A 16,494-nucleotide genomic window follows, 5' to 3' on the forward strand; every position below is an offset into this window, starting at 1 on the left:
ACACAGCTAGGCAAAAGTCCTTAGAGGAAAGCAGAAGAATAATGAATTCTCTACATAATTATTTATAGCTGTGTTTTTGAGTGAACACAGTACAACAGGCATCAAGCCAATATTTAAAGGGAAAAAAAAACAGATTTGTAAAACCTTAAATATTTCTGTAAGCCAGTCCATAGACAACAGCCTATTTCACAATCTAATCTGCCTTTGCAATACATAAAAATCCCAACAACTTGGCCTGCCTCTCTGATTAATCATTACGATTCAAAATAAAACCTTGACAAAGACGGGTCCAGAAGCACAACTACAAAATATGTAATGCTACCAGAACATGAAATTTGCTTAAAATAATGTTCCTGGGAAGTGCCATAGTGTCGTGTGCAAAACATGTTGTCTGATCTGTATTTTGAAGAAACCCTTGGGAACAAAATCATTACCAAGCATCAGTCAAAATGGCAACAACTAGAGCTCAAATCCAATTCAGTCTTTCATAACTAACCCTAAGAACAAGCTGCTTATCACTCCAAAGCTCAAAAAAGATGATGAAAACTATATAACACAATGTCCTTTGGTTCCCTAAAGACATTATTACATTCAGTTAGGAGCTGATTGCTGTGCAATGATGCTTCTGCTTTCCAGATACACAGCTTAATTGCCAATACAACTTCACAAGAAAACAGAGAGAAAAAATTTCTCTCTCCTGCTATTGAAAAGACAAGCTAGCAAATAAAAAGAAGGCCAAATTGTTGTTATTTTTTTAAGCTCAAATATCATCAATAACATGCTGGAGACAAAACTAAACAAACATTTTTTTTTGTAACAAACAAATAGAACATGATCCAAACATTCTACTAAAGTCTCATACATATTACAGAGTCACAATAAAAAATTATAATAAAAATCTATATCAATACATAAAATTCACAGCACAAAGGAGCTCTAACTGGACTGAAAATAATGGGGGTTTAATTTGTATATTATATACAGATGCTCTTGCTGCAGTTTAAGTCTTCTTTTATACACATCAGAAACAATACTGGATAGATTGCTCTGCTCTATTTCAGCACTCCATAAAACAGATTTAAATGGAAAAGATCATTGCACACAGGGCTGTGCAGACCACATTTCATTCTTCTTATACAAAAGCAGGAGTTTTCAAGCAATTTGAATGTTACTTAGTTTCATTTGAAGGAGAGAGTACAAAGTTGGCATTATTTTTATTACTGTAGCATGTGGTATGCATAGCAGGAAAGTTGCTGTGTATATATATTGGAACAAGAGGGGCATATGTCCTTAGGGAAATACCAAAACCCAGACAATAAAGTTTATCAATGTTGGCAATAAACATGAGGTCCCTCCCTCCTGCAGAAGCTTTAACTTAAATGCCCAGCAGCTCTGTGGATTCAAAAGACTGAATCCTATATCCCTGCTCTTGCCAAATACTTCAATTGCTTTCCACGTGCATAACATTTCCTTAGGACTAGATGTATTTGTCTTCTTTTATCCAACCACAATTTACTTCTGTGTTAGGAACTGTCACTTTCCATCGATGCTTATGACAAAAACCTGCACACCTCTCACAGCTCCCCCAGCCCAGGGATAGGCCAGCTAAATATCACACAAAAGCACCTTGCAAACATTCTCTCTTCCTTATGAGGAATGCAGACAGATCCTGGTGATAAATGTTCAGGACAATCCCAGGATTCCTTCTTCAGTGCAGAGGGAAGTACTTGTAGAGATGCACATAAGAGTTGCAGGAGAAGTTGAGAAATAAATGGAAAAGGAAACAGAAACCAAGGGAGAGAAAGGAGGTTGGAGAAACAAAAGGCAGCTATAGGCATCATAAGCATTGCTGAAACAAACAGCTTGTGTGTGTCCTATGTCTAGATCAAAACCCCCATTAAACAACTCCACAAATTCATTTTTAAGCAAGAATATATTTCTTGGTTTTAATACAGCACTAAAATAAAATAACAGGACATTAATGGTACATCATTGACTTTATAGAGTTTAAATTAATTTGTCTGCCCTGCTTTTCTGCAATTTTCTTCCATCTCGGAAAAAGACAAAATTAATGGATTTTTATTTTTTCCTACAAATAAATGGCTATTGCAAAACAATTACGTTCATTTATACCATGTAAAATATATTGCAAGATACCCGGAGATAAACAATATGTATAGCAAGAGAGTTTCTGGGAAGGGCACAGCTGAGCCAGCAGAAAACTCTGCCCCCATTCTGTTTAATATCTGGAACACTGGGCACCCTTGTCATGTTGGTGGCAACTCTTCCTTAGTGCAAGAGAAATCAAGCTGTCCCAGGAGAAGGATCAGAGCAGGAAAGCCTGCTGAAGATGGAATCCAAGCTCTGACATAAACGTCTCAGCAGCAACCGTGGAGAGGCATTTATTTCTCTCATACATCTGCTACAACAGGAACAGCTCTGCCTGAACATTACTTGGTAGGAATGTTTTGTGGGGATTTTATTAAAACTTACTCTGGACAATTTCATGTAACGTTTATTCAATAATTATTTATAAATTTATTTTTTGTTAATTAATTTATCCATTAAAATCCCTTCGTTATCTTCAGTGACAATACCATTTCAGAGCAGAGTTTTGCTTCAGCAATCTGTGAAAGCTCTGATTTTTTCAAAGAAGCCTATTCACCTTTCAATCATTTGTATTACATCACTCAAGTAATTACTAAATTTTATTTCAGGGAAATACATAAATCTCTTCTGTAAAAATCTACACTTGAAATCACAATCCCTTTAAAGCCCTCAGAAAGATACAGACACACTTAGTCTACAGCTCACCAAACCTGCTTCCTATGGTAGTTCTGGAGATTTGATAAACCATGCCTCACACTCTGTAGAGACAATCGGATCTGCAATGACTACAGGAGCCCACCTCAACATCACTACTTGGTTTGATGATCCCCCTCCCTGTGGGTCCTCTTTGCACTGCTCCTCACCATGACAAGAGGAGCAACAGGAGATACTTGAGACCAACTTCAGATTTCCTTTAGGTAAACAAGAAAGGCAAAGAAGTATGTGCCAGCTGGTGTAAAACAAACACTCATACTCTGCTAAAAATGTTCCAGGCTGAATTGAACATCCACAAGGAGCTAAGGAAAACAGCAACACAGAATTCCTTACAAAGATTCCCTGGAACTGGGAGATCCTACTCTCAAACACTACTTACACTCACAGTATTTTAAGACAGGACAAAATGTCCCAAACAAGTAATTTACTTGATCCAGGGTTTCCATCTTGATATCATATACTGCCACTGAAAACTCCCATGATCAATTAATATTTCATGTCTATGCCCAGCAGATACTGAAATGTAATAAGGGCCTGACTTTATCAAATCCACAGCCTACCACAAAACCTAGCAATACAATCACAGCAGGACAAAGTCAAAGGATTTTGTAAACAGGAGATGTGTACTCATACAATCAATGCAACATCAATGGAGTCATTAAATAATTTGGGATGAAGGAACATGCAGAACAAGCCAGTAGAGAAGGAGCTGTGGTGCCTGCTTATGGTAAAAAAGCCCCCAAAACTCTGCTATGAAAGTTCTCAAATTCCAGAACCTCTCTGAAAGAGATGGCAAAGTGTGCATTGAAGATACCACGGTTTGAATCAGCTGGGCATGAAGAGCTGTGTTTCAGCCTGCACAGGCTCAGCCCCTTTGGTGCTCTGGGTACCATTTCTGCTCTCCTAGCTGTCAACCACATGTCCATTGACACACATCCTCCCTCCTCAGAAGCAGTCTCAGTAGCACCAGAGCCACCCTGGGCTCTGGATACATTTCCAGCCACCCTCTGCTGGTCAGAACGAGCTCTCCTGCAAGCACCCACACTGGTCTGGGATCCCCAGAGGGCTCCAGGATCTCTCCCTTTGAAGCAGACACATAGACACCGGGACAGGGAAGCCTACACCACTGCCCCATCTTCCACAGGCTCCTTCCAGCATCAGTGCAATGGGGACAAATGCTGCCAAGGATTTCCCCTCCAACCCATGCCTTAAAATAACACTGGGATGTGGGAGGAAAGCATCTAGGTTAACACTGCCTCATGCAGCACTATTTTAAGCAGGAAAACCCTGAGGATTGGTAGGGTTTTGATTCTTTCTTCCAAATGTTGCCACTCTAGGCACTTCCATCAGACTCTGCCTCCTCTTCCAGCTTTAATCACCTGATAGCATTAGAGTAACAAAAATAAGGGTAACTACTATACATGGAAAGGAATGAGAAATGAAAAAGAATTTTTATGCCAAGATCAAAACAATAGCAACCAAATATTTTTCATTGTGCCAGAAGAGACTTCTGCTATTTCTCAGACTACAGCATCAGTATGAGTTGACAACTTGCAAAAAATAAATTAAAAATTACATTTTGAACATTTACACCAGCAAGCCATCCACTCTTGCAGAAGCTGAAAACCCATACCTGGCGTACAAAGCTGTTGGAGGTAGTGTCAGAAGATGTACTCCCATCTGATCCTTTGAATCGGTTTTTTCTTCTTGCCCCTTTACCGTAAGACTGTTTAAAAAAAAAAAAGAAAAAAAAAAAAAACCACAGATTAGGGAAACAGCATTACAGCATTAGTTTGTGCTGCACAGAAAGCTTCCAGGGTCTCCTAGGCTATCAGGGATTCAGATTATCAGCTTTGTGTCAATCAGTAAGCACATATTCAGTAAGTAACTGATGGGATGTATGTGCAACTGCTCACAAGGCTTGGTCAACTGAGCCCTAAATGTTTTGCTGTTGTTGGGGTTTTTTTCACATTTGGTTTCAGAAACATATTTATAGACTCACATAGATGTAGCATTATTTACCTAAGTCACAGTGATTAAAAAGTACAGTTTGTTGTGCAGCTAGTTTAAATAAACAAGGCAGGAAAGGAGGTACTGGAGCAGTCTCCAGTACATCACAGCTATGAGCCAAGTCAGCTGAGGGAACATTAAACAGCAAGAAGTGAAAAACAACTTGTTGATACAGTCTTACAGCTGATGGGAGATTTTACAATAATATTTTTTTTACAGTAAGTTCAAGAAAGTAAAAGCAGTATAACAATAAAAAAGGACTATATGTGTAACTGGGAAAGGGGAAATATGCTAGTAAAAAGCAAGGCATCTTTTATCTACTTTTATCTACTAGGAGTTTAAAGAGACATGAGGAGAAAGCTATGGTTGGCTGAAACAAAACTTTAAAATTATGGTTTAGAAACAGAAAATCATGGTTTAGAAACAAAGCAAATGCATCCATGTATTCACAAAAAGTTATTTGTTTTGTGCATTAAACATGGGTCATCAATAAATATTTTTACATTAAATTACAAGGGGGAAAAACGGAAATAGTTCAAAGCTATGTTATTTGCAAGCACTTATTTCTGTGTGAGTACAAACTGTGTAGACTGTAAACTCTGCCATGACACCACCTCTGGGCTGTGCAATCTTCAGAGCTTTGGGGCTGAGCTCACTGGTTCTCATGGTAGGGAAGAGAGGGCTCCAGTGCAGGCTGAACACTTAAAATCTCACACTGGCAGATTTTTAATATCGTGTCTTCAAACCGTGAGTGCTGTTCTCAGCAGTAACACATATGGTAAGTGTGATTAAATATTTTGCAGTCTAAGACTTTCTGAGGAGGACTACAGATAGCCACCACTAACTTCAGATCATTTGACAAATCCAGGTAACTTGCCTCCACCAGATGCAAGAGAACAATCTCAAACTGTAACTGTGTTGATTCTGGGTGAGTTTGGAGCACATTAGATGAAATCTAATGCACCAATCTTTTCGAAAGGAGGACTCAAGGAACAGTGGTTCTGTCAGCCAGACACTCAGCAAAAACAGAATCTGTTATCTCACTAACCTAACAGTGACCTACAAAAAAAGCAATGCTGTATCCCCCCAAAAACAGACTCATGGGAAAGAATCACAGTTTGCACTCACACAGAAATAATTTTGCCAAGCTCATAAGATTTTTCCAAAACTGCAAAACAGCCATGTAAGAAATTTCTGAAAGGCACCCAAATTGATTCTATACATGCTGGTTAGGGCAGAACTATACAAAAATCAGCATATTGAAGATTATGGGGATGAAAATAGGACTTTCTGATGAGTCTAGGACTGTAACCCAGCAGGTCTCAAAATATAAAATTAAATTTCAATCAGGAATAGTTTTACATGGTTGCATTTCTAAAAGCAATCTTTTATAACTGAAGAACTTGCTGGTAATGAAGAGGTCTTCCTACATCAATAAGAGTAATAAGTAGATTGGAACCACTGTTACAAGCAAATTATTAAAAATATTTCCAGGTACAATAGACAGTTCTACCAGTACCATCTTTTTCCATCTAGTATAACACAATTAATATAATATTCCAGCTAATATAATATCAAAGTACCTAAAAATACACAAAAAATATCTCTGACAGCAGTATTCTTCAAATATACCAACATCTTTAAATCAAAATTTACCTGTTCTGAATGGTTCCCATTCAGTTAATTGCCTAGGGTTACACACAAATATTCTGAATTCCTTTCCTACAATTTTTGTGGACGAATATAGAAATACACTTATGAAAAAATATATAATTTCTAACATTCACAAAGGAGCTCAAAAATATAAAGCATCTACATGAAGACCACACTATCTAGGCAATTTCATTAGTAGTGTACAGTTCAGTATTGTGTAATTCCCAAGGAGATAATTAAAAACTTGTACACATATTCTCTCTCACAGTCACGCATTTTGCATTTGTCTCCAGTTTCTACAATATCTATTTAAAGTATCATAGTGCTCAGTTTGCTAACACAAAAAAATTGTGAGAGGCAAAAGAGGGACTGAGTCTAAAGTGATGAAGATAAAACAAATAAGAGCAGAAAAACAATATGTTAAAAGCACAGATAGAAAAGCCTGCCTTATATCTGTGCAGCAATGACTAAAAGCATTTATTTCTGGCAACATCACAGCAAATGCAACTCAGACTAAACTCACCTTGATTTTTCAATTTGAGGAGGGTTTTTTGTGCACAGCAACATGCATATTTTTGTCCTACTGTTCTGCAAGTGAAAACTCTTCAGAAGCATGGGCTACATACTAACTTTAAACACAAAAAACCTGTGGACAGGATGGCAGGCTGTGGCTGCAGATTGTAGTCAGAGTCAGTTTTAGACCTGCTTTTTTTGCACAGAGTAGTTTTCAGACAGAAGAATGGAGGCTAACTTTTGTATGTGGGAAAACTGGGATTTGATGACTCTTTTCATTATTTTAAAGGATGCTTACTGAGGTCTACATTTGTTTTCCACACTTTTCAAGCTTATTCCCATAATAAGAAATGCCTGAAACTTTCTTCTGAAGATGATATTAGCCTTCCATTATCAAAACAGTCTTATATATTATTAAAAATTATTAGTTATCTCTGCCATGTGGAGAAGCTTGAATACTCATCCTGTTATGATCATTATGTTTTGCTTCTTCATGTGTATTTTTTCCCAAAAGCTCTTAATGTGAGGAAAAAGGCCTTTTTAAATAAATAAATTTAAAAAAAAAACTTAATGATCTCAGTTGCTTTCAAATCTCAGGGGGAAAAAAAAGATAATATTTTTTTCCCAATACATTACTTTGATTTTCATGTTAAAATACATTCCCTTATCTGTGTTCTGTGCAGCATTTGGCTGCAATTAGGCAGCTAAAAATAAAGGGCTGAATCACGATATGAGGCCAGTAAAAGCAGCACCACGGGGCAGTCATTCCTAACCTGTGTGGCAGCTGTACCTAACAGAACAACCACTGCAGACCAAACACCTCAGCAGCCCAGAATGCAGTGCCCAATGGTGGCAGCCTCTAAAGCCAGCAGGGCAGGGCTGGCACTCCTGATCTGTCCCATCTGATCAGCTTACAGCTGACTCCAGCCCTGTGAACAAGCCTGTTCATAAAAAAACTTTGCTGACAATAACATTCTTACTGGGTTTTAGCAGAGCATCTTGCTCAAACATAAAGTTATGGATACATGTGTTTACAAGTTCAAAAGTGTAGCTTCATTTATTAGTCAGAGGTGTGAAATTCCTTTAAAATTGGCTGAGTTTTCAAAGAGAAATAAAACACACACATTTATGTTCTAAAGCTTCATAAAATACCCTAAAAACAATGTGGAACCTTATCAAAAAAACCAAAATCAAACCTAAGCAGTTTTGCAAAAACCATCTCATCAACCAAGACTTAACAAAGCAAAGAAAGACTCTGCTTTCCAACTCTGATTAGAAACTCTGATTGTGCAACTGGTTTTCAACCCATGTCACCAAGGGTTGAAATATGGGAAATGAAATATGGGAGTCATATGAAGTATTAAAGGCATACACTGCAGTTTCCTGATAATTAACAGTTTTATGTACAAATACTTGGTATTGTAAATAGATGAGATCAATGCTGCTCAGTGAAACCCTTTAATTTTAATGAGGTTCTGTCTCAAGACATAAAATATGTAAAACACATAACATTTAATCCTGTAACGCACATGACAAGCAGAAGGCATCGTTTATGCCTGTAGGCAAAATACTATCATCTGGAAGAGGAAATAGAAAACATTTAAAATTACCAGCTCTCTACAACCAGGGAACTGGTCTTCAGTGGGAGTCTTAAAATGCCCTTCACCAGTAACCACTCTAATGGGATTTCATAGCAAAGCAGTGGGGAGGACTATACAAAGGATGAGTCTGAACCTTATCTATTTATCATAGAGACTGATGGCAGGTGGCAGAGGTAAACCCTTAAAAACTGGTCTCATGAAGGAAGAGTTCAGATTATTTAGGCAGTAGAGTCACTGACACCAAGTCAGATCCTTAAAAAAAGATGGAAGAAATAAATTGGAGAAAAAAAAAGAAGAAAACAAAATTTCAGAGCTACACTGAATCTTACATCATCTCAGATGAACAAGGGACCAACAACAAAAATCAAAAGAACACCTAAAAAGGTAACAAGTGACCCTACTGAAGGATTAGGGAATTGCTAGAAGGTCAGAAATGCAAATATGCACCAAGTATTTTTCCTTCCCATGCAAAAGCTCAAAAAAATATTTAAAGATGCACATGTTCCATACACAGCATGTCAGGACAGTGCAGAACACACGCACCCAGCTCCATCCTTTCCTTAAAAGAACAGCCACTGCCTCTTTAAGCAATTCCTTACAACAAGGAAACAAATCCTCCTGTAGGTCAGAACCCCTGGGCCCTTTCTGGCCACTAGCCAGGCTTACCACCACTCAGAAATGAAACCTTCCAGCATCAGCTGCATAGCTGCAACCCCCACAGTGTCACCCAACAGAAAAAGACATTAATATTTCAGATTTCGTCACCACAAACCATACTAATCTCATAAAGGAGTAGAGGTCAGCTTCCTGACCACACAGCCAAGGGCTGGAAGATGTCCATAGACCTTGGTGATGAGCTCCCCACTAATCCACAGCTCCCATCCATGACAGGAATGAGGGCAAGAGGGCAAGGTAGGGTACAGCAAGATATCCTGGCTTGCCTCCACCGCAGGAGCAGGGCTTTGAGTCACCTTCTGTGGTCAACAGCAGCACAGCCCTGTGACAGGCACCCTGCTCTGTGACATACCCTCAGCCTGAGGAGCACAGACTCACGTCCCCACAGCAGAAAAGAATCCCCAGGTTAGGTCTCCAAACCTGGATTTCTCCAAACAAACAACTCTTGCAAAGGGACAAAACTCAGGAAAGACAGGACTTCCCTTCAGGAATCCTATCAAATTGAGGATCTCCAATACAGTTATCAAGTACATGCAAGCTACAGGGATAGTCTGCAAAGTTCATTTCACAGTCATTTTATAAAATCTTACACCTACACCAAAACAAAAATCCATACAATCAAACAAACAAACAAAAGCCCCAAACCTCCACAAATAATTCCCTTCTCAAAACTTGCAAATATAATACATAAACAAGTATTTGACAGATGCTTCTTTTTCGCCATTAAAAGAAAACTAATTTCTTCTGAGCAATCTGTAATGGTTAAATCTTAGATGCTCTTTTCTGCTGGCCTGTGATAAAGCCTTGCCAACGCTGCATGTAGAAACAGCCTCATTCTTGCCAGTTCCTACACTTGTGAGCCATCTCCCAGTGCTCTCACCCTGGCCTCAGACCAGGTCATCTGGCAGTCTCCACCTGCCAGACAAGAAGCTGGGAACTTGGCTGGCTCTCCTCGTCCCCAGGGGCCTGGAAACCCACCTCAGTGCAAACCTGCTGCACATCTACTTGTAAAACAGCGATGAAGATGTCAGCTCCCACCTCAGCAAAACAGGAGCACACAGCAGCAGAAGGTGCTCATGCCCAAACCCCACTGGGCCTCCTGCAGCCTTTTAAAACTGGCAACTACAGCTGTAGGCCACGTGCCTGTACCTCCCCACCTGCTCTCCACGGGTTTCTGTATTTCACTTGCACAAGCAAACAGAAAGAGACCTGACTCTGTGACAGAAGGATGCCTGCAGGGACCAACAGCCAGCTACGAGACAGTTTCCCCCTGCTAAGGGTTTGCTACCCTGAGGACAGAGACCAAGGCAACCCCTTGGAGGGTGGGGAAGACAATTTTAGTTCCTTGAATTTTAAACTCTTCTATCGTAGCACAGTAAAGACCTGAGTAAAAACAGCAGAAGAAAAGTAACTGAGACTCCAGAGAAGCCAGCCTTGTAATAGCACAGGAACTTTTCAGCCGTAGAGGCAAAACAAGACAAAACCAGAGATTGCCTCTAGAAGAGAATAAGTTAGAACTGAAACTGCTGAACTGTTTCAGAGTGAATTTGCACTCTAGGATAATGTAAAGAAAACCTATTACATCCCATTTATGCTGATAATGTGTAATACCCACATGGAAAATATCTCTGGAAGACACGAGCATGCAAAATCACCTTTTATTGCTTGAGTACAGCATAATGCAAAAACCCCAAAGAGCAGAGAATTATCAGAAAAGTAATAGCTGAAACCTGAAGGGCTTTCTGCAGTGAAGGACTATTAAAATTTATTTTTGTCAGTAAGGAATGCAACACTGAAAGGAGATTGCCACTTCAGGACAGAAAACACTACCTCTTGCTGAGGGCCATGAGGAAGTCCAAGAAATGGAATTGGATTTTATCTCTTCTTCCTTTGTTTGTATATCCTCCACTGAATTGCTGCCACATTGGATCTGCCTTCTAGGGATGCTGCCAGAAGAGAGTACAACCTTCCACACCTCTATAACGAATGGGTATTGTTATTATTTAAGTAAGCAAAGGGATATAAATTTGGTTTGTTTATGGCTTACAAAGTATTCTGGCAAGTCAGTACTGGGAAATACACAGCTGCAAAATGTTTGTTTGAAGAACAGGTAAACACGGTATGAACTGAGATAAATCAACTGAGCTGAAAGCAGCAGAGGGCAGTGTGATTAATCTGCTGAGAATAAATCTCTGGATATTGTTCCATTCCTCATTACCACAAGACAGGCAGTGAAGGGACGGTGCTATACAACTGAGAAGGTTGCTGGAGATTCAGAAAGGACAACAGCCAGTGTAAGGGCTGTAACTAAGCTGATTTTCTGGAGTCACCATATGCACATCACTCTAAAATTCACCTTAACATCAATCAAAGTTGATACAGAAGGAAAACTGAACAAGCCTGTCCCCTGGACTCATGTATTCAGTTTACCTTCTGCAATGCAACCTGAAAAACAAGCCAAGCACTCCAGGGATGATGAAACCTTTAGACTTGGAAGGCAGAAGCATTCAGCAGTACCATGTAGTGGAAGAAATCTAAATGCAGGTGAAAGAGCTGAAGAAAACAATCGAGAAGAGAATTGTTTTCACATAAAATGTGTCAGGTTGTTAGGACGTGCACTGACAGATGATGCATAAGCAGGCAAAAAAAGAACAGGAGGAAAATAATAATGAGGAATAGGGAAGAATTCATCCAGTGTAAGATTCATCCCTCCACAAGGTAGTCTGTAGTTGCTTCATAGAAGGTTTCATTATGTTTTCTTTGAAATGTCTTTGTGTAATTTACTCATCTGATTTGCTATGACTCCCTAATGCACAGCACAGGAAGCTTTGTGATGAGAAAACAACAACAGAAATTGAATCTAATGATTTTTGAGGACTGAGAGACTTTGAAGAATGATCATAAGAAAATTACATGGGAGCAAGGGGAAAAAAGAAGAGAGTGTAAGAGTTACCATGAAAGGCATTAATGTGCTATGTTATATTATAAACAAATCATAATAGTACCTCAGTTAATTTAAATTATTAAAATGAATATTCTACTTATTCAGATGCCTAAAAAAAGGGGGTTCTTTAAATAAAGAAGTAAAGAGAAGACTGGGGTTGATTTAAAAAAAAAATACACCAAAAAACTGATCACCAAACACTGATACATTTAAACAGTTTGCTTCTTTTCTTTCAGAAAACCTAATGCTGATTTAATTTCAAAAGGGCCACACCTAAAACCACCACTTTGCACTGACATACACCTGGACATTGTGAATAAGTCACAGTGTAACTGTCAGAATGCAGATTTGTCTGGATAAAACTGGACATCCAAAACTCTACTGCAACTCCATCTAAAACCAAGATCCATCTGAGACTAAGAGCACATTGAACTATAACTAGAACTATATTTTTACAGTCATATGGACCTAAAAGCCACAGAATTTTAGGTAATACAGAAAAAAACACCAATATCTTGTCCCACTTGCAAAGAACTTCCCTGGAAAAGTACAGTATAACTGTCATGATCAACACTCAAAGAGATTTTTTTTTTTGTTTGCAGATCTTGTTAGGAAAATGCATTATGAAAATAAGAAATAGATTTTACACAGATGTTATCTAGGAATATTTCGCATATTTAACTGCCTTTTAAGTGAACTATTTCTAGAGCGTTAACTACATTTCCCTCCTCTGCCCCATGATGACAAGTCTGGCCAAAATGGATGGGCAGACACAATCCAAAATATTGACCATGATGTTAAGATAAGTTAAAAGAAATCTCAGCTTTGCAAAAGTAAAATTCTTGGATAAGAGAATTGTTGTGACTTGGTATGACTCTACAAAGGCTCTTCAGTAATATTTCCTTAAATGATAATTCCCAGAAGAAGCACTTCAGAGTGAACACTTTAAGGAGTGACATCACGTCATAAGCTCACATTTGTTTTTTGGGTTTTTTTCCTGACAGATTATTTGGCAGAAATGTTTCTAGGATTGATATTCAACTACCTTGGAGAAAAAGATAGTGGTGCAAATAACTGAAGTACCTGTAGGCAATCTACCTGATGATTCCCATGTCCTCATTAAGCCTCTCCTTCTCACTGTGAGTGTGTTCTAAAGCAGCAAGGTTTTACAGTATTGGGGGGTTTTAAATGTTCATGGAACAAAAATTCAAAACAAAATAATTGTCTCTAAATGAAGCGCTTGCTAAGGAATTAACCTGCAGTATAATTCAGACAAAGGGCTCTTTTGTTTCCATAACCTTATTTCCTCTCTACAAAAGGTTTATGTATGACTAAAACTAGTACATATTGAGAAGATGATTCCTGTTCTGCCTAATGACTTTGATTCCAAAAACTGGAAAACATCCCATAATGAACCAAAAAGGTGCATTATCACTGACTTAAAAAGGGAATCTTTTTGGCTGTGAATGTTCAGAAACCTGTTTTATAAAACAGAATATAAATGCATTACCTGAAACATAAATAACGTGGGTGTTAGCAAACTATTCTTCCTCTCTAAACAGAGGCTCTTTAACCCTAGTAAAAAGGAGAGTTGAGAAATCAGTTTTATGATCGGTATTTGACATTTGTCCACAGCAGAGAGGCACCATATGATTTGACTGTTGCTGAATCTGTGCTTAGGGCTGAAAAGATGTAAAAAGGGGGGGATTTGTAGGTCAGAAATTAGCTCCATTGCCACTGTTTCTGGAGAAGCTGGCAAAGCATATGGCCCTACTGAAATGTCTGTTCTGTGCTTGGAGGCTACTGACATCCAAAGAGACACTTTCTCTTTTTTAGTGTAATCTAGTCTCTGCTTCAGTGCTTGGATTTTGCTCTGCTGTCACCGGGCCTGAGTAAGTAAAGATCAATCACCAAGACTGTTGACAAAATGACAGCATTTTTCTCTGTCAGTCAAGCACTTCTGGGATGGAGCTGGTCCACCTTCTCAAGCAAAGCATCAGAGATAGCTTTGGCAGCAGCAGTAAAAACTGTGCCCCAAAAGGAAAAAACCTCTGTCCTAACAAGATCATGCATGTTTGTAATGTGAAATGCACACAATCAGATTTTACCACCCTTTTACTGGGTTCAAAAACAGCACTCTGAAGTCTTTGCAGCCAACTATTGCAAACTTGAAGATATTAAGCAACATTCATACATTAAACAGAAACAACCTTTCAAAATATGAAGTCTTTTCTAAGTATGCCTTACCCAGCCTCCTTCTCATCACCCATCCACCCGAACACGGGTGAGTTCTTAAAATTTCTGAGACGACTATACAACCACCTTCTGCATGAAAATCGAGCAGCTTAAATCTGCAGCATGTTCAACACCCTCAGCCTCCCCAAAATTCCTGCCGAACAACGGGTGTGAATTGCCTTCCCTCACCTACAGACTGTCACCAGCCCGTGGAACAGACGAGGGAGGTTTCAGCCGTGCGGGGGAAGCATCAGGTAAGATACAACAGGTTACTGGAACAGGGAAAAATAGCCGTACCCTGCGAGTAATACATGTGCGGAAGATCAGCTTAGCAGCAACGTATCCTTACATATTCATCCTCCAAATAATGGCAAGGTTCTTTTGACTTACGAAGCTTCTATGGCACAGAGCATCCCATGTATGTTAATTAAACGGCATCTGAGGCTGGGGGCGAAGACAGGGGATTTCGGGCGTCTTAGGGGAGCTGTCAAACTTTTCTGACGGCGGTGACCAAAGTTGAAGGACGGGCAGCTCCGGCGGCCCCGCCGCCCTGCCCCGCGCCCCCGCCCCGCCGCAGCCCCAGCCCCAGCGCCGGCCGAGCCCGCGGTACCTGCGCTGCCGCCGCCGCGGGCAGGGGGTTGTCCAGCAGCTCCATCTGCACCTCCTGCGCCGGGCTGGGAGGCGATTTGGACATGTCGCTCTGGACCATTGGCGAGGAGAGCGGGTGGCTGGGCGCCGAGCCTCTCGGCGGGACAGAACCGAGCCGAGCCGAGCCGAGCCAAGCCGAGCCGAGCCGAGCCGAGCCGAGCCGGGGCGGCGGGCGCCGCTCAGCGCCCGGCCATGCCGTGGAGCGGGCGGGGGCCCTGCCCTACCCAGCCCGGCTCCGCTCCGCTCTGCCCTGCTCCGCCCTGCCCTGCCTGCTGCCGGCGGGGAGCGCTCGGCGCCGGGGACGGGGCAGCGCCGGCGGCGGGCGCGGGGGAGGGCAGGGGGCGGTGCGTGGGGAAGAGGGAAAGTGACAGCGAGCGTCTCCCTCGGCAGCGCCGGGCGGGGGCGGCACCGGCACCGGCACCAGCATCGGCACCGGCACCAGCATCGGCACCAGCATCGGCATCCCCGCCCAGCGCCATCCGGCCCAGCCCGAACGCGGCCGAGCGACGAGCAGCAAAGTTGGGGCTGTGGGCCGGGGGGCCGGGGTGCGGTCAGGCCCTGCTTTTCCCTTCAGCCCTGCCGGGTGTCTCGACCCTGGCCGCACGGCATCGCCTGCCTCAGCGCGCCCCGGCTAAGAGCTGCTGTTTTAGTGAGCAAACCGGCGCTTCGACAGAGAAAGTTCCACAGGTCTCTCGTGGTGATAGGGTTTTTGCCTGTACTTGGAGGTTCCTGTACACATATCAACAAGGGATGAGTAAGATGAAGCCCACTGTCGAATTTTATTTAACCTATGTCTGCACAATCTCAATCGTGCTATCAGGTACCGCCACAGGAGGCGTTTGAAACACCTGTTTGAAACCTGATCCGGCAAAATCACCCTCCACCCCTGAGATGATCTTTCATTTCTTGTGAATGACAGATCATTCTGGTCCTGACAGAGACCAAACTCTCTGATCCTGAGAAGCCCACAATGGCTGATACCTTTCTTTCACTGGATGGGACCTAGCTGTGCCCCATGCAGCATGAGGGAAACTTATGTTTTAAGAATCACTTTGTGGTGGTTTGTGAAATCTCTTATCAGCTGATTAGAAGCAGTGAAAACTCAGTCTAGAAACCGACTGGCCTAATGTCACACACTTAAAATCACAACCATTACTAAAAGTAATGAAAGTCACTTTCAGGAAAAGCAGCCAGCAAACCAAAGCCAGCACAAAAGCTAGATCAATTTCAAGAAGTACTTTCAAGCTTTGTCCAGATTGCATGGTTGATTTATTTCATTTTTCATAATAGCTAATAAGGTTCCTTTCTGAATTAGCTTATCCCTATGGATTTTCTTATATGAATAGTGAGAATCTTACAGGAACTGCCCTTTTTTTTTTTTTTTTTTTGTGA

General features: G+C 41.0%; 1 protein-coding gene across 4 annotated transcripts in view; it reads right to left on the minus strand.

The window, feature by feature from the left end:
- CACNB2 (calcium voltage-gated channel auxiliary subunit beta 2) overlaps positions 1-15,234 on the minus strand; it is a 246,700-nt gene extending 231,466 nt beyond the window's left edge. For 2 of the 4 annotated variants that reach the window (XM_059842063.1, XM_059842049.1), the window contains exons 1-2: positions 15,065-15,234; positions 4,457-4,549 (exon numbers count right to left, since the gene is read on the minus strand). In XM_059842063.1, the coding sequence (XP_059698046.1) occupies positions 4,457-4,549; positions 15,065-15,163 (192 nt within the window). In that variant the 5' untranslated portion in view covers positions 15,164-15,234. The remainder of the gene's footprint in view (positions 1-4,456; positions 4,550-15,064) is intronic. The other 2 variants (XM_059842073.1, XM_059842054.1) reach the window with 2 other exon arrangements.
- Positions 15,235-16,494: the final 1,260 nt, after the last annotated feature.

Source organism: Haemorhous mexicanus, chromosome 1 (genome assembly GCF_027477595.1).
Source record: "Haemorhous mexicanus isolate bHaeMex1 chromosome 1, bHaeMex1.pri, whole genome shotgun sequence".
Classification (NCBI taxonomy): Eukaryota; Metazoa; Chordata; class Aves; order Passeriformes; family Fringillidae; genus Haemorhous; species Haemorhous mexicanus.